Source organism: Varroa destructor, unplaced genomic scaffold (genome assembly GCF_002443255.2).
Source record: "Varroa destructor unplaced genomic scaffold, Vdes_3.0 BEIS01000004.1, whole genome shotgun sequence".
In the NCBI taxonomy this organism is placed as follows: Eukaryota; Metazoa; Arthropoda; class Arachnida; order Mesostigmata; family Varroidae; genus Varroa; species Varroa destructor.
The window spans coordinates 45,239,323-45,257,494 of NW_019211457.1; the positions used below are offsets into that span (position 1 = coordinate 45,239,323).

The 18,172-nt window shown below is 40.7% G+C and overlaps 1 protein-coding gene and 1 long non-coding RNA gene across 3 annotated transcripts in view; one reads left to right on the forward strand and one right to left on the reverse strand.

Moving 5' to 3' along the window:
* Positions 1 to 1,394: 1,394 nt before the first annotated feature.
* LOC111249599 (1-acyl-sn-glycerol-3-phosphate acyltransferase epsilon-like) lies at positions 1,395 to 13,878 on the reverse strand. 2 transcript variants are annotated; one of them, XM_022803649.2, is made up of 7 exons: positions 11,071 to 13,878; positions 4,618 to 4,819; positions 4,194 to 4,272; positions 3,625 to 3,827; positions 3,123 to 3,381; positions 2,750 to 2,873; positions 1,395 to 2,429 (listed from the first exon to the last, which is right to left on the reverse strand). In XM_022803649.2, exons 1-7 carry the CDS (start codon positions 11,457 to 11,459, stop codon positions 2,210 to 2,212), a joined length of 1,476 nt encoding a protein of 491 aa, XP_022659384.1. In that variant the 5' UTR covers positions 11,460 to 13,878; the 3' UTR covers positions 1,395 to 2,209. The 2 variants fall into 2 exon arrangements, with proteins under 2 accessions (XP_022659384.1, XP_086842299.1); XM_086986173.1 differs by lacking the exon at positions 11,071 to 13,878 and adding an exon at positions 7,473 to 7,718.
* Positions 9,650 to 18,172, forward strand: part of LOC147756263 (uncharacterized) — a 72,932-nt gene continuing 64,409 nt past the window's right edge. Inside the window, exon 1 of the long non-coding RNA XR_015325804.1 lies at positions 9,650 to 10,106. This is a non-coding gene — a long non-coding RNA (uncharacterized LOC147756263). The remainder of the gene's footprint in view (positions 10,107 to 18,172) is intronic.

Below are 18,172 nucleotides of genomic sequence, written 5' to 3' on the forward strand. Positions count from 1 at the left end.
GAATTTATCATCAAGTTACATATTTCTGTTAATTAATGTAATTAAAAAAATGTAATAGCATTAACATTCAACATCTTGCTTCGTAACAGTCTTTGTATAGAGTCAACCAGATCTCCTATTGCGGTTGTTTTTAATAGATAAAAATTAGCGTGAAGTCAGGTACAAGGTTTTCATTTCATTGTGTAGAAGGATGGAGAAAGGCGAAACAGTCATGTTGCAAGTGCTGGACCCGCTATTTCCAATTGGCTACGCAAAGCAGCTTTGACTAGAGTAAATGAAGTTTTGCTAACTAATCATTCGCAAACCAAAGCCTGTCGCTCTGGTTCTTTCGGATTTTTTTTTTTTTCGGATATACATTAAGAACGGCGGCTAACATGATCTACCTTTTTTTTGTCGTATCAGATCTTTATTAACAAATTAACTACTTACCTTACCAGCTTTATATTGTTGCGCGATTACGATCGTTACGATGCCTGTTAGTTTGGATAAAAAAAAAAACACACATGTTTTTTCCTCGATGTGTTTCGGGTTAATTAGGACCAATTTGGCAAAGTGTCTGTCCTAAGAGGCATGCGTTTCAGGACATGTTAGGTGGTAGGGTCGGAGACGTGGAACCTCCAGCCCTAATCTGGTTGGATACATGCAATCTGATGCGGCCCTGACTTGAACATTTCTTAACAGAGTAAATTATTAATTTTCTAAATTTCTAGCACAAACCATTTAACGTTTCATCAACTAGAAAATCTTGTCCATTAACGGGCCAACTCTGTCGGACGAAGGAGAAACATTTCTCCAAAGATATTTTACACTAGCTTGAACTGTATTTCTTACGCCTGGTCAGAAATATAAAATATGTGAAGGCAAATTACGGCTTCTTGTGTGGTTGCCATATTGAAGTAACTCCAGATTGAAGTTCAACAAGTGCCAGTCCAGTCGTGGACCTAAAAAGTACTTATGTTAAAAATATCAAGTACTCATTCATGTAAAAATTACTAAAAAAAAACACATGTTCTCGACCATGCAATGGTTTGGACCACGAACCTCGGGTTGAAAGGAAAAAAAGTCTCATAATTTGGCCTCAGAGTTAAAAAAAAAGCCTCAAAACGTAAACAGTAACAGTGATTTTGCAAAAAATAAATCAGTAACGTGATATTGAATATATGACTAATATAGATGATCAAATGTGTTTAAGCGAGAGCAAAAGTCGATGGGAAAACGCCTATGAAATCCAAAACTGACTTCCTGGCCATTAAGACCTTTACTGAATAGGAGAGCTTTTAGCAGTCTAGAGTGAAATTACTTGTATGTGCCGTGTTTGAACAACGGATTTGGACGTAGCCATATGGCGTTATTGACAGGTGCTGTTAACGAGCTAATCACGAGTTCCGAGAAAATTCAGAAAACGAAAGCTTGGCTCAATTTTATTGAGACTAAAATTTACATGATAAAAAAAGGTATCTGCTGGTTGAAGTAGTAGTGCCTTGCGGCGGTAGCGGACGTACAAATCATTAACAATATCTATTCAAACAAAATGTCGTCATCGAGCGGCGTCACATTGATACATTATTCTATAGGTCTACTTCTTGCAAATAGGTGATTCGGGTATGTTGCATACGTACACGTACGCTTTATACACACCGATAATAGAAAGTGCTTAACAAAGTTGTATATATTGCCAAACAAGAACATGCTTGCCCAGCGAAGGGCAGAACACCCCTAACATTCGAGCGATTCCACAAATATCGTGCTATTGCCCCGCTCGACTTTAGCATTTAAAGACGAGCTAAGCAGTACGTGCAACAATTTCATTATAACGTCGAACTACTTAAAGCTATAGATCGTAAGTACAATGCAATCAAGATACTGTCGAAACACACTTCCGTTCGAACCCAATAGCAGTTAGTAACCATAAGTAACCTAAATATTGTGTGTCTCGCGACCACTACGACTGCAACAATAACCCACTGTAGCTGATTTAGCCCTATCGAAGCATAGGTTTCCTACTTGGATAACTCCTTTTTTACGCCAAATACCCGCGACTATACGGGGCTGCACTCATTAGTTGTTTCTTGGCGGTTGTTCGCAACGCGAACGCGTCCACAAGCTCAGAAACCACTAAAATACAGAAGAGCGCAATTCTCCCTTACGACCAATTAGTCCTAATATCGCGGACTATTCTACGTGCGTGCACGAGCCTACGACGCTTTGCTCAACGTGCAAAGTAGACATGATAAGCCACGTGGAGAAATCCGATGGTTCCTGGCACAAGTAGATGATACGGTAGCAGAGCGAGACCGGTCGACGTGAAACCAAGCCAAATTCCGATAAGAACAACAAGGGACGTTTGTATTAGGTGTCGTTGACTCTGGGACGGCAGCTGGACGCCTTTTTTCGGAAGCGAACCAGTCGAGTAAAACGTTTTCAGAAGCCTGTAAGGTAAGAACGAAGCCTCTATTGGACATATAGATTTATCAGATAATAGAGAAAAATCAACGATTAGTCACAGCACTTACGAGAGTTATTTTGGCCTTTTCTTTTTGACACCCTGATGTTCTGCAGCATGCGCTTTGGCTTAGCGAAGGACGCCTCGCCAGGCAGATCTCCTTTGTCAAAATCATAAAAGCAATACTAGAGGTGTTTGGAAGAATACGGAATAATATCAGGGGAGATTTCGCAGGAGTGGTAAGAATTGTGCACATATTTATTGGGAAATTGTACGGGTTTTGCTGGTAGGAATCACGATACCAACCTGTCTTTGACAACAAACTGGTTGAAAAGAAACTGTTTTACATCCTCCTCATTTTCAGGAACGTCCTTGATATCGATCCGATGTAGATTAATGTGTATTTCAGGGCAGTATCCATTTGCCAACTCTACGATCGTAACAAAGGACATATTAGATAGGAAATTTAGGTGACGCCGCTACCTTGATTGAGACCTCAGGAAAGCACTATTAAGCATGCGAAATTCAAGTACTGCTGCTTAAGCCGCGTCAAATTATTCGTCCTTAACTCTGATATAGGCAGCTACGGCTTCTGTTTCTGTGTTTCCTGTTCTATACATGGGACGCAGTATAATTCGAGAGCGATTACGAACGTTTTGATAGACGGGTCTACACTAACCGGTAACGCATGGAGCAGGTCGTCGATGGCCATTTCTGTCACGAGTTGATGAGTAAATTAGTGTTAGATCATAGATCGCATCTATTTGACCTCGAAACTTATCGAGTAAACGATGAAATCCACGTGATCTCGGAAAAAGAACGTATTCAAATGGCTTCTGTTTGTTTTCAATAGCTACCTGGCGAGATTTCTCAATAATGTTCGGTGTCTCTATGGCGTTATTCATGGTCGTACCTTCTGGGTAAATAAGAATACAGGTCTGAAAAGAGAGTAGGTGAAGTTGCACACATCAAGTCCAACTGAACAGCGCGCAAATTAGCAAATCTATATTTGCATCTTCACATATATTCGATTAGGAAATAAGTTATCATCGGTAACAGCAAGAAGAAGTTATGGCTTGCTTAAGATGAAACAATTTCTTCCTGAACCATTGCATAAACTAGGACAAAGCTAATAACATAAAGACCAACAGGACCATTCATTGGCTGCCTATAATACTTACCGGTACTTTGTCTTCGCGAAGACGGCGACAATTTTCATCGAAACTCGACCAGTCGAGGTTATTACGATTGATAAAAAACGAACCTCTCCTAATCAAAAAGCTTCCTACATATGGGATCCAAATGAGGGAATCCTTCATGACGTGCCGTAACCGGGCCAGTTTGCCTGTTTTTTCCATCGCGGCAGCCATCACGAAGTAGTCACCTGCCGGATGCGCGCAGTTCAATACGCTCATCGGTTACCCCATGAAATATTGTGATGCAAATTTATCTGAGTAAGAGTGGGTTAGTCTTTGCTTTTGACCTGAGTGCGCCGGGTAAGGTCGAACATAGCTTCTAAATTGGTGGTCTTATTTTTTGTGAACTGTTAACGTACGTTTTTAGCTGTTGCGTAACGCTGAGTTGTCTTTTAGCACACTTTAATTGATTTCAGTAAGGTACAAAATATTATGCTATGTAGCTACACTGACAATCCATGGCTCTAACAGTTTATTGCAACCTTAGCTTTTAATAAACTGTTCCAAATGAAGTTAGTTGGTTTACTATTTTTTCAATTATTGCTGGCATTCACCTTCGACCTGGTGATTGCATATGACAATGCAACTTTCTTGCTTCGCTTGCACTTCATTGAAGTCACCATAGAAGTAAAGCTGAAAAGCAATTCAACATAGGCATATGTAATTCTATAATCTATGAAATTGCGTCTGCTCTCTTATCGTAAACGGGACAGATAGCCGAAATCCTGATACTATCCTCGCTATTTGACAAAGCACTCTGCTCAATATGTTCCTAATGATACGTACATTTCTATGGACGCAGATAGCTTGAGGAAAAGATTAATATTTGACCGGTCATTAAGGCATGACGTGATACGTACATTGAAAAAGCGGCCTTCTCTAGAAGCGTATCGATTGCGCCTCGAATCCCGAAACTGCATTGAACGTCCAATCATTTTATTATTCAGGAAAAATTTTTAAAAGCCTACTTTTACATACCTTAGTTCCTTTTAAGGCGATACCCAGTAAGATAATGACACGTTCGTGTAAATCATAGAGAGTATCAACGAAGTCCCACCAGGATTTGCTGCCTCCTTGAAGGTAAGCCAAGGGTGCAACTAGGAACGATATCGTGGTAAACCCCGCTTGGAGTATAAGTTGTACGTAGACAAAAAATGCAACGTAAGTTACCGAAAGCGCCCTGGAAGTGCATAATACAAAGATTTTTTTATTTAAAGCGCACTCTGTAGCACGGCTATATATGTGATAGGCAGTAGAGGAGTTAATTAAAAGTGTGGTTCGATATCTTTATAATATAAATTTACATAAACTTGACAGCAGTTTTTATGCAGGTTAACTTACAGTGATAGTGGCCTCGTTAAAATGTTCGGAGGCATTTAGCAACAAGAATTCGAAATAGGCTCGCTTTTCTCTAAGTTATTCTACCAAGTTCCGTGTAACAGTTAGCAGTCACTTGGGTGTATTTCCAATAATTGCTTACTTACGTGGGTAGTCATGTCAAAAAGTAAGGCTTCTGCTAATTTGTTGAACAGGTTTTCGTGTTCGTCCTTAATGCTAGTTAGAGAATAGATGCTGAAACGGCTATCCAGACGTCATTTTTTTGGAAATGACATAAAAACAAGTTTCAATTTTTTCTAATGCAATTTCATTTTCATTGTCGAAGGTACTGGCGACATCTAGATTTTCTACCTAGGCTTACTAAGGTAGCGCAGGTGATTCATATAGATACTTTGTATCGCCATATTATATCCACTTGAGATTTAATCGTTTTCGTTCAGAATAGATAGCTCAACTGCTGCAGGCGTTTACGTACGGCCGCTGATTTTTTTGCCTCGTGTATGTAACCTTTCCGTTGTGCCGCTATCTAAAAATCTTGCTTAAGGCAAAAGTGACGATACGTAGTAGATATTTATATCGGTTAACGAGCTCGTTGTAGGCGCACTCAAAGGAAATGGATTGTTCTAAATCAGTACCGTTGGGTTCGTTGATCATCAATACAATTTCATGTATTACAGTTATTTAGTTACTCCTGGCTATGACCACGATTTCTGTTCGTACGGGTGTCCTTGTTTGATATCTTATTACATAACAACAATAAAGTTAGGTCAACACTTTTTGCGGACGTAAATAAAGCCTAATTTCTTGGTTACTATGTGCCAACCGAAGCAAACGTACGCCAATCGAAAACGTCTGCGCCGAGACACATTTCAGCCCATCTAGAAAGCGTAACAACAATTTCTGGTGCTACGTTACAGATGAACTTTGCTTGTAATAGTTTTAACGCGTTCAGGTAAAAGTAAACGTTCGTCCCTTCGGGCGATGGTCTAGCCTCATTTGGTAAACCCCTGCCATATGGCCATGCCGCCGTAACAAACAGACGGATGCAATATATATATGTATGGGATTCACATGATGGCCGCTGACCGGACGCGTGCGTAATGGATGCTGCAGATACGTCACTTGACGTTCGTCGCACTGAATCGTAACTTTCCGTTAGCGTTCAAAATTTCGTCGTGGCAAAAGCAGCCTTTGTTAGGTCGCCGCAAAACCGCTTTGGCCTGTCATACATTTGTCTGTGCTAACCATATTGCGTTCATCATTACTAATCAGTGAAGCTAAACGATCAATCAAGCCGTTATGATAACGGCCCCTCGGGCGCTGACGTTCTGTTTACGACGAAGGGAAAAACATAACGATAGTATCAGTGTATCATTAATTATAGTTAACATTATTGCAATATAATATAGCTAATTTAGATATCGTTCCATATTTGTTCAGCGTTCAATGATCACATACAAACTACAGCCGCGGGCACTCGACAACTGCATTCCCAGCTTAAAATCTTCATATTATCTAACTATTATTCAAGCCATTATAAGGAATCAATTACGCTACACGTACTATCTACCGCAACAGCTGTGAGCGCCAAAGAATTCAGGTGTTTCACTTGATCATGTAGTAATAACAAAAGCACAAATTACGCTCGCTTTGCTGATGCTGTTCTGAACGATTACAAGACAAGCAGCATCTCCATAGACACTGCAGCGTCAACGTCGCCAGGACCCGTCAGCAAGATCGCGGTCCTTTAATTCAACGACGAAAGCCTTAGTAGTCCCTTAGGCCGCAAATCGGTTTCCACTTGTCATGATAATTCGTTGTCTGAACTGATCAGCTTTGTGCGCACACAATGTGACAAGGCTTCTTTTTTTCGCTGGAGGTTCGAGCGTTCATTTGTATGAATGTCATGCTATGACGATAACAGCTTTAAAAGCGATAGAAATTAAATTTTCGCCGGTGCCACGCGAGTATACAATTGCTAGGTCATTGTCACCGGTAACTGCTACTTGCCCTAGCAGGATTTACCTGGTAAAACATCAAGGCGTTACCGCTCAGCTGATTGGTGTAGATAAGGCGCGACCGCATTCAATTTTCGAAGTTTTGGCTTTGAGACGAAGTGTGCTAAGCAAAATACGTTTCGAGCCGGGGCATTTTGGCAGTTCGCTGACCGACACACATATCGGCTAAAAACGCTGTCGCTAAAGCTGTGGGGCTAAATGGGTGGCATTGCGGGTAAAATGCTGGTGGCATCAACAACGCCAACTCGTTCGCGAATGGTTTCATCAAGGTTAGTATAGCAGAGCATGGCGCTTTTTCGTGGAGTCACGTCGGCTGAATAGAGAGGGCTAGTAATCACGACTTCTGAATACAACAAAGATTATAGGAAATAATCTATAGTCTAGATAAACCAAGCCATGCAATGCTTTTCAGGCTAATGTCATACAGGTTGCAATAAAAAAAAAACACAACAAAAAACCGACCAAATGGACCTTTACCAGCACGGAGCTAGTTGCTTTTCATTAAGCAACGGAAAAGTTGCGGTAAGTTCGACGTAATTTTCATTGCGAGTCAAGTCGATAGAACACTCAATGAGCATTGACCTAGTTGACCAAGTTTTTTTGTAGGACGTGCTAGGCTAACTATACCGATTTCAACACAGTCAATGCCCATAGCAAGACAGACGCGTCCATAAAGATGCTATCGAAACGGCTTATCTAGCTGGACTTTGTGACATGCAATATCTGTAATAGTACTGCTTACTGACTGACCATATATATATATATAGCTAGCAGATTTTGGCAAGGCTTCTTCGAATCATACTTTATAAATAAATCCGTCACTCAAGTTAGAAGAACACTGGACTGATGGTAAATATTTGTCTACGCATCAAATTGTTCTCCGATTATCATAATATTAATGTGTTTTCGTTATTATTCTTGCTCGGAGGGATTCTGTAACGATAGGTGTTTCTGCTGAGTTTACGTGTGCTTTCTAACAAACCTTTGGCAAAATGATCTTATAAAGTCATTTTGTAAAAATGTTTTTTTTTTTTTTTATAAAGTGCTTGGCTTTATGACGTCATTGCTTTCATTGCCAAAAGGAAATTCGTATGACGGTCATACCAGGTTCGACAAGAATATCGGACGGTCAATGTATAGAGTTGATGAACGACTGTCGTGATCACTGCTATATGAAACAATTAAAATTCTCTGTCTGTTTCTGTAGTAGACGTATTTAAGCCAATCTAGCTTTTAATATGTGCTCCATTCACAGATAGCTCTAATAACAAATCGAACAAACATCTCTCTAGACGATGCGTATATCGATATGGCCATTTTGCTTTGTCGTTGAACGCTGCAAATCAATCTAAGATAAAAAGTACTATTCTTGGATCCTTTCGAGAATATTAAGCATTGCATCGGCTGATCAATCACTAAATGCATTCAAGTTTGGCTATGATGCATTTACACCAGTATATATATATATATATATATAAAACCCTTGCAATCACATCTTCTATGTATAGTATGAAGGACTCGCCCTCTTATAGTGTAACCGGGGTGAATTTTTCTGGGTTTATCTGGGATCTCCCCAATAGTTTTACGAAACGGCACAGAAAGCAGCTATTAACCTTCCTAAATTGCTACTTTCCTTATTTTTTTTTTATTTGTTCGGTTTTTATATTTGTTTTTTGGTAATCTGTCTTGCGGCAAATTCTAATAAGTCGGGTATCGCTATATCTAAATAGAAACAAGTATTTCGATGACATTTTTTACATGGCCACGCCAGAACATCAATATGTTCAGTGTAACTGCCATTCGGATGGATTGCGAGTCTAAAACCGCTCCGGGCCGTTTACAGACTTACTGAGGTCTTGTCCAGGTCCGCTATATGGGAGACCATCGAGAGGACGTACGTTTTGGCCATATTGGGCCAAAAGTCCTAACAATCGAAGAGAAATAAAGTTGAAAAGATACAAAAGAACTCTGATATACACTCGGGTAGTTGCAAGAGGGAGGATAAGATCCCGCACGGTACTCTCTATAGAGAATAGCGCAAGGTACAACAAGAAAATGAGCCAGACGCGACTTATGAATTTATTAGTCTGTTAGCCGCCTGTGCAAGTCTTGGTTGGAAACAATATTAGAATCAATTTTAAATCAAGGTTTAATGGAGAAGCGCCCTAGAGTAATGGACAATTACTATGACAATAGTTTGGCCTGCATAAAGCCAGGCCTTAACATCTTTCGGAAAGAAAGCCTCCACATCTGGCCCTCAGCTCTGGCCAACATGTAGAACTGTGTGTACGAAATTTAAAAAGAGAGAAATTTGCAAATATACATATATACTGTCCAGCTTTAGCAGAAGTGTAGATTTAAGAGAGAGCGTGAGTTCCCTATACCAAAGATCTATATAGATTTTGGGAACAGCGGTACGCTTTTGTATGATTTAATAAAAATAGTTTAATATGATTCAAAGTCTAAGTTAAAGCAAAGCAGTAGTAATGAACTTATTTTTAGCTCTGCTAGGACTAGATGTTTCGTATTAAGAATCCGTCACATTCGTTTGTTGGGATTATCGAAGTTTCCTATTTCAATTCTAATTACCCTTATTTAAAAACTATCTATTTTATATAATACATATATAAGTATTATTTCTCTGTCAGAATTTTTACTCTTCAGATTTCCTTGTTACTAGCAGAAAAGCTACACGAAGGAAGTCTCACAGAATTATTGCCCTCGAGCGTCGCTGTCCGGGTTCCCAGACATCCCGCTATCTTACCATGATGATGCATGTAAATGATTGATGTGAGGGACTGTTAACATTCTCATAACGTACACGTCTCAGATGTAAAGGACCAGTCTTTGTTTGTTTGTCTAAAATGCGACATAATCCGATACGACAAAACGATAAAGTTTTATGCTCTATTGGCATTATAAAAATTATAATCGCAGAATATTTGTTTTCTAGTTAAGAAAGAACTGTTAGGATTGCCAACAACAAAAAAACGTGCCTTCGATCCGCACTACGAGTAAACGATCATACCGCGCAACCCAGTGTTACATGATGAGTTAGTGAATAAGTTGAATCCTCGAAAGCTTTCATTGACAACAATACAACCCATATCGGTGAGTTACCCTAGTAAAAAAAAAAAAAAAAAACGTATACTTAAAAAAAAAAGCGGAAATCGGTACGGCTTTATTTGTGCTGGCTCTCTAAAGTTCTTTTATCGAATCAGGATACTACCGATGTTATCAGCTTGGAACGGTTTAGAAATTACCAATCGAACCCGTTCGATAACATGTCGAATTGAATGTGGACTTCTTAGACACTTACTATATGCAATATTCTATATATATAAACCCTAGGTTTAGGTCATCAGTTGAGCTTAACCGTAGGCTAGATAACCCGATGTTGAACTGGTAGGACGAGGCTGGCGTGAAACACTTTTCAGCATGTATTATTTTAACGCTTGGTGCGACTCTATCCCTTTTGAACTTGATTCCATTTCTGTTTTGTACATAGAGGCCTATTTTTGTCAAAGCATACACGAATATCATCTTTAATCAATCCTAAATCTAAACGGAAACCAGTAATGGTCGGACATCGGCCACGGGAGATCAGCTAAAATGTCACTACACGAGGTTAGCTTATCCGCAAATGCAACCGGATATTGGAATTCCTTTTGTCGGCAAAAACGCGTCATAAACGTGGGTTCTTTGAAAATCCCTACTCAGATATGTCTGTTCTATTCTCTGATACAGTCGTGTGACCCGATGTGGTCGCCAATTGGGTTCCTCTTTATTGTTAAGCAAAACCGCAGATCCTCCACTTTGGACAGCAAACGCGAATCCTCAAATCGCACAGAAAGAACCAAGCATAGGGAAAACAACAGGCTACATGTTACAATGCGCGATATTCGCATTGTGTACATCCGCTCGTTTGAACACCACATATCATAATGAACAAGGATGGGTTTACTCGACCAGATTAGTTTGATTTTTCACTGCTTTTTTTTTTACAGTATTGTTCGAGTTGCGTTATTTCCTATCTACAGTCAATTCTTACGGGCCTCTGAGCCGTGTCACTTACCAGCTAATCGTTTTTGCTGTACCGTTTTGACCTGCTGGATCCGCCATCGGAGTTATTTCTTGTTCCCGTATCCCATGAAGACCTCCCTGGGCAGTTACCGTTATTTGAGGCTCGCTCTTCTCAAACTGTTCCCACTCGTCAGAAACTATTTCCGGATTAGAATCCGATACTTCCGAAGAATCCTCCGATTCAGACTCTTCGGAAGTTGTGTCGTGTGCTTGCGTTACCACTGAATCCGGAGTGCGCTGCCTATTTAATGGCGTGCGCCGATGATACGATTCGCTAACTACCGCGTTGTCATCGGGCCCTGCCTCGAGGTGCAAAGAATTAACGGCGAGCGAAGCCGTTGCCGCCGGCGCGGATGATTCAGATTCGGTCTCGGCGGTCATCACTCACGACGGTCGCGCCGCCGTTTCTTTTTTTCGTTTCTGTTGTTATCATCAGTAGTCGGCGTCCTCGGGATCGTCGAAACACACACAGATTGGCTAATGACACTCACCTTGTCGTGCCGTACAGGTTATGAATGTAGCGAGTGCAGACAGGTTAATCAGGAGGTGCAGACATGTAGAAAACTGAACGCCATGTACACCGCAGGCCACTTACTGAACACGCGGATAAATATGTCAAGTACACGCTGATGTTTAGCTAGGCTTTGTGACACAACCAGCCGGACAACTAGACAAAGTAAGTTACAACTAATATACCAACGACACCCTTACAGACCCAGATTGTATGTGCGTATGCCTCAAACAAGCACAACAGCACGCACAATCGTCGACCGATGTGATGCAATAAGAATGCGTAAGCGTCGTCAACGCCGTCGGCGTCACCCGTAACGGCCGCATTCGCGTTAGAGAGAGGATTCAGCGCACAAGAGTAGCGCGACGCGCCACAGCTTTACTATACCGCCGACGTTAGTCGTTGGTTTACGTTGCAATGCTGCTACTGTAAAATGTTAACATCAGCCGGGTGGATTGGGCTCACCAAGCGAGCCACAAATCGCGAGGGAAATAGAGCTATTTTTAAGAGCCCAGCTGCTCAGTAGTTCTTTGGTGGCCCTGGCCAGCTCTTTGATTCCGATTGGAGGCTCGACACAGCATTCACTCCTGGGCGATCACTGACTGCTGCTGTGTCAGAAGTTGGTTTCTGGTCGACCAAGTATTAGCTAGCGAGATGCCGGGACACGCCACTAGATGGCTCCACCTACACGATTAGAACTAGCACAACAATAACAATCATTCAATGGGCGGCGTCTGTTACTGTTGCTGAAACTGGTGCTTTTGTCGTGGCCGACGTTGCTTTGTTTTGGCGAAGACGCGATCAACAAACCGCTGTTGTCAGTGCGTACGTTGCTCGAACAGGAGTAAGACAAATACGTACGGTTTTAACACGCTCTAAAATCTAACGTTTCTAGGCGTAGCAAGATGGAGGCGATCCGGTGGATCATCCTCGTTTCACTTTTGTCGCAACAGAACAAGCTTGCTACTGTTGCCGAGCTGGTAGGGCGGTATCAGAAAAGACGATTGAGACAAAGCTGCGTTAGAAGCTATCTTCGCCAAGTTTCGAGGCCACAGACAAACAACGAACAGCTGGTCGAAAGCGAGCGGCAGATGCTGATTGCTGCCATAAACCTAGACTGAGGCAACGCCGGTTCTTCAGGTATTGGCAGGCGACAGAAACGCTGATAAAAATGACAGCTAGTTAGGTAAAAATGAGACCTTTCTACATGAAGGGACTGCACAAGTGCTGATGGTCTTCTGCACTTTCTTACTAGAGAGAACGACAGTAAGTGTGGGGGCGGGAAAACATGTTTTGATACAATGGAACTAGATCCTCGCAGACCAGTAATTTGTTCGAGTTTTACGTCCAGTACGGCTCATGTCAAGCAATCATCTAAACAGTCGATGGCCTCTCCAGCAACGAGGACGTGAAGCATATTTACGCGATATCCTCATGCCTACAGCACTACAAGCGGCATCAAATGTTCGAAAGGCAAACACGTTATCATTGCACCATCACGAAAATGCGCTTTTACGTACACGTTTCGCAGAGCAAATCAGAGCATTACTTGTAGATGCTGGTAGTACACAAATGACAGTAACGAAACGCACGCCGACAGCTTGGGCAGCTAGCCAAAGGGCAAAGCAAGCGAACTTCGTACGTCGCCTCACCATGTTTTGCGCTGTCGCATTTCAATGATGCGACAATAGTTGATCAATAAAACATAAGCAACGATAACAAGTCAAAGGCCTATAACAAATAGAGAAGTGGACGATAGACGAAAAGGCTAATCAGAAAAGGGAACAATAAAAAAGAAAATAACTGTCTCATCTCTAATCAGACAAAGACGCTCCTTATACGGCGGCATTCGAAGACCTCTAAGAAGAAGGTGCATTCAAGTGACTTCAGCGAAGATGAAATGGCGGGTTTTGACTGAACTCAATTGTTGTTGGTTGTGTTGATCACTTCAGAAGCGTAAAGGCCATATTGAAGAGAGCAAGCACCTGCTATATTTTCGACATGTATAATATCAGTTGAGGAATTAGCTGTTTTGTTTAGTTACCGATAAAAGTTACATTTGTGAATTTGATCGTTTACCTTGACAAAATCATATTGCCGGACTGTTTGCTATTACCAGGCGAAGACGGAACGTTTTTCTACGCTATAGTTACGGCTGTTATGGTTCACTCGAGTTTACGAGAAGTCATACATTTTAGCCAAATATTACGTCGCAAAATATTAGCTCAAAGATCTGACCATTGAATTCCGTTTTGTAATATGATTGGACACTGCCTCGAAGCCTTGCGTGCCTTAAATGTTAGCGTGTCTGTTTACCACCGGCCAATATAATGCCGTATGATCATTGTGTTACTATTGTAGCAGCGTAATTTTTCTGTGGTAGTATCAGAAAATCTCCCGCGACAGCCGTGGACGTTTCGTGTGTAGCAAAAAATAATTTACATACGCATCAGATACGTAGACGGCACATACGTAGTAAACAATTTGCATAAAAATTGAAAAAAAAAATGTCTGTAAATAAATAAGAAAATGTATAAGTAGACACGGCCAGGATCAATGTGCATGTTTTGTTAAAGTTGATTGTTCACGTTGACGATTGTTACTATAGTATCTATATGTGATGGCGTAACGCAAGATGACCCTTTCAAGTGAGAAGTGGGCGAAACATATATATATATATATATATATATATAAAAAATCCTAACGTCTAATCATAATGTACTTTAAATTGGCTCAGATCTTTTCATTAACGGTTTTTTTTTATGCATTACGTGCACTGGATGTAATATTACCTCGGCGTTCCTTCAGCAGTGAGTAGCGTATCAAATTTGCAACACGAAGATCATTATTATTATCAATTGGCCTTCATGAATGGTTTCAACGGGACTTGAACTCCGGACGCTCTGCGTTCTGTGTTTTTTTTTTCGTTTAAACAAGTCTTCTGGTTTTTTTATGTTTACGCGCCGTTGAAACATTCGTGCGGACAGAAATTTCCTTGTTGCAATGTTTATGAAGATGTTTCCGACATGTTCCCATCCACACATAGGGTATAACGTGTGTACAACGCAAAAACCTAAACGTCACGTTATCAAATAATGTCCTTGCTACTGAAAAATAGCCCTTGTCTCAAGTAAGACACCCAGTATCGTGAGTGGCCTAGATAAATCGACGGGACCTATCTAAGGTCGCCTTTGCTCGTAAATTGCAACTATAGGGGTGTGCCGACACATGTCGTGTGCGTTACTCAGGATCTACGGAAATCAGCTGAGCGAACGACGGTTACCGATTGGATGTTCTTTCGTAATGGGAGTAAACGTATGAACACGTTTGCGTATTAATATATAACTACTTTTGCATGTACTTTAACTATGATGGCTTCGCAAATGACTTCTCTGGCATCGGCCTTCATATAATGACGTCTCTGTGTTACCTTTCAACTTTTGTTTATTCCACGTAAATGGCTTATAAGTGGCCAATTTTAGACGTGTTTTACCGCTTGTTACCAATCAAGCAACTATCTTGTATTTGCGCGGTAGAGAGATATACACAGAGTGACACCTTTCGGAAGAGAAAAAATATACCATTGAATAGGCGGCTGGATTCAACTAACATAGCATAAGTGTGCTTCTATGAAACTGTCGCCGTAACTAAAGAGTACTCATTATACAAAGCACAAGATAATCGCTTACTCAAAGAAAAGCCTGCAACAACGATCCTAATTTCAATATGGCTATGTCCTGAAGTTAGTCCCATGCGCTGATTATGCTTTCGATTTAAAGTGAATAGTTTTTGGCCTGTTTGTTGGATCGCATTTTATAAACAGCCTCTTCCAATGATGAAGCCTAACAGTCTTTGCGTAAACATGGTTTTAATTGGGTAATCGGTTCATTGGCCTTTAAACAGATAACTAGCTCTCTAAACAAATAGGACAAATCTCAATCAACGTAATTCTTCACCTTACATACATCGCATAGTTCTCTATTGAACAACTATCAACCTTACTTTGAGTTTATAAATAGGCGTAATCCTATAGGTGAAACAGATGTCTGAAGCAATGCCTGACGATGATACCGGACGTAAAACTTGGAAATCCATTTATTTAGATAGTAAAATAACGAATGATCGAGCCATGGTTGGGTCAGGGTTTACAATTGTAGTAGTGGTATTAGGCGTATCCGATTAGGCTTTTTGTCAAAGGTCAGGAACATTTTTAACATTCGTTTCAGACATTTTATCACTAGCTGCTGCTGCTGGTTCAATTTTGTTACTACCAGCTTCCTTCTCCATATAATGCAAGAAGCTGACGATCTAACAGAGGTAGAAGGAAGCGAAAATGTCCGTCTCAACCCATACGAATTGCGTATTTTTCGTGGGCGTCAATTTTACCAGAGTCGTCCCTTTCAACAAATTGTAGATGTCCACGCAGACAGCATAGCTAAAGTCCCAGCAGTTTTATCTAACTCTCAAATCGCCCTGGCGCGAACAATTTACAGAACGCCTTTTATTGTTATCGTAACAAAGATAAAGACAATACTAAGTGCGCACTCTGTTACACAAAAAAAAAAACAGTATAATCTCAAAATGAAGTTAAGGCGACCCTTCAAGGAAATAGTGTATGGGCAAGCAACTATGATCGCGAGAATTTTCCGTTTCTAGAATGCCTTGTAAAACAGATGCGTACGATTTTTTCTTTAGTTAATCATAGAACCACAACCAGATGCCGCTTCGTCTAGCATAACGAATTTTCCCTGGTGATAAAAAAAGTCATTGGCTTCCAAAGTATTCTAATGCAGCTTATCGCCACACGCGTGATCAGTTGCGATCGGCTATGTGGTAGCAGCTATTGTGCAAATTAGAAAGGAAAAGGTACAATGGGTGAAGCAAACGTCGGCAGCTCCAACATCTCTCAAAGCCGCTTTAAGGAAATTATGGGCTGTTGGGAGTTGGGTATACATACATAGAAGCAAGCACCGTAAAATGAAACATTTGCCAACAAAAAATAACTACCTAGACGTAAATAGGTTGTACTTCTACAATAACAGACACCGGGAAGTACCTTTAGTAGCAAAAAAGCGTAAATATTGCTTTGAGATATAGACATGCATGTATGTGTGTTATAACCGCCAAACACCGTATAGGCGCCAATAATAACGTCGGTTTTTTCTGCGCATGTAGCTAATTAGACACGTCATCCTCTCACAACATCGGACAAAACTCGATGCAATATTTCCTTATTTTTTGCTATATCTAGGCTGCATAAATGTACACGGTGGCGTTTTATTGAGCTAATCATTGGTTTACACAGGTGGAATCCTTCTTGCGTCTCATTCTGTGAGCTGAGCCAGGGTAGATATAGCTAAGTTCTAACTTAGGCATAGACAGACAGACTTTATTCTGCGATGGCTGGGAGCCAGCCGTCTGTCCGATGGAATGACAGCTTAAAGGTAGCGATACCGGACGTAAAACTCTAAATATAGAGATATATTTAAGTAAGTATCCAGGCCAAGCTATATGAGATACCATGTGATGGGTGATGTATTACCAACAAGTTCCTCCAGCGTATTCACAAATTGTATCCGTTGCAAAAATAGTTCGCCGACTGAGAATCATGTGCCTCCCTTAAGGGTCTTAAGGGTCTCCCTTAAGCATTTTCCAAATAAATACGGTCGACAATGTTAACCGTGTCCAACGTTTGCCGACTTTCGCTTAATTTACACACCTGACAACAATGAAATGACCGCAGTCAACTTCATTGATCCTTGTGTATCCGTAAAATAATGATAGAAAATTGCTCACTAGCGTCGCTTTGCCGTTCGATTGAACTAGCGCCATATTGCTACTAGCATTATGCAAGGGCTATGGAGTCATGACTATCTCTTTGCCATTGACCTGCTGAGAATCATACGGAGTTCTGCTGTTACTGTGGGATATAAACTGACAGCTGGTAGAAGATCTCATGCGTAAAATGTAGCATCGATTTGGCAATGGTAACGAAAAGCTGGGTGTCAACTGGTTTTCTAACTGTCAATGGCTGATATGCCGTAATATGAAGAATGACCATCTTGATGTTGAGGTTACGACGTTTTTATGGAATATTATCGCTCGTCGAAAATCTACATTTTAGTGAGATGTCTGTGAGACATTTAGACGTAAGTTTATGGTTATGAGCAGAGCAGGACTCAGATAAACGTCAGTGCAAAAAAAAAAAGTATATGCCAAGTAATACCTTTCGTTTCTAAGAAAAGCGACATCAAAGCTTATCTATTTATATACCTTCGATAGTTCGAATCCCATGTAGTGTTTTTATATGATAAAACTATGAGAGCTCGCTGTTCACAAAGGATTAATGTTACATATATGGACAATTCTGGATATTTTTAGTTTTTAATTATGCTCTTCTTATATAAAGGCGCATATGGACTGTGATATTATGTATGTTTCAATTCACCAACTAAGGAAGATGTTGCGATTCGGACCTCGGTGTTTCGCAAATTTAGAGAAAAGGTCCAATGAGATTTTAGTTTAAGGATGAATAGGTGTCTTTAGAAAAAAAAGCAAGCGCTTTACTGAAATTTGTCACCTT

Excerpts from the sequence above, each read along its gene's own strand:
- LOC111249599 (XM_022803649.2), bottom strand. The coding sequence starts at position 11,459 with ATGACCGCCGAGACCGAATCTGAATCATCCGCGCCGGCGGCAACGGCT. Across the intron at positions 2,874-3,122 it reads ACCTGCTCCATGCGTTACCG|AGTTGGCAAATGGATACTGC; the intron begins GTTAGTGTAGAC and ends TTACGATCGTAG. Across the intron at positions 2,430-2,749 it reads CAGTTTGTTGTCAAAGACAG|GCTTCTGAAAACGTTTTACT; the intron begins GTTGGTATCGTG and ends CTTACCTTACAG.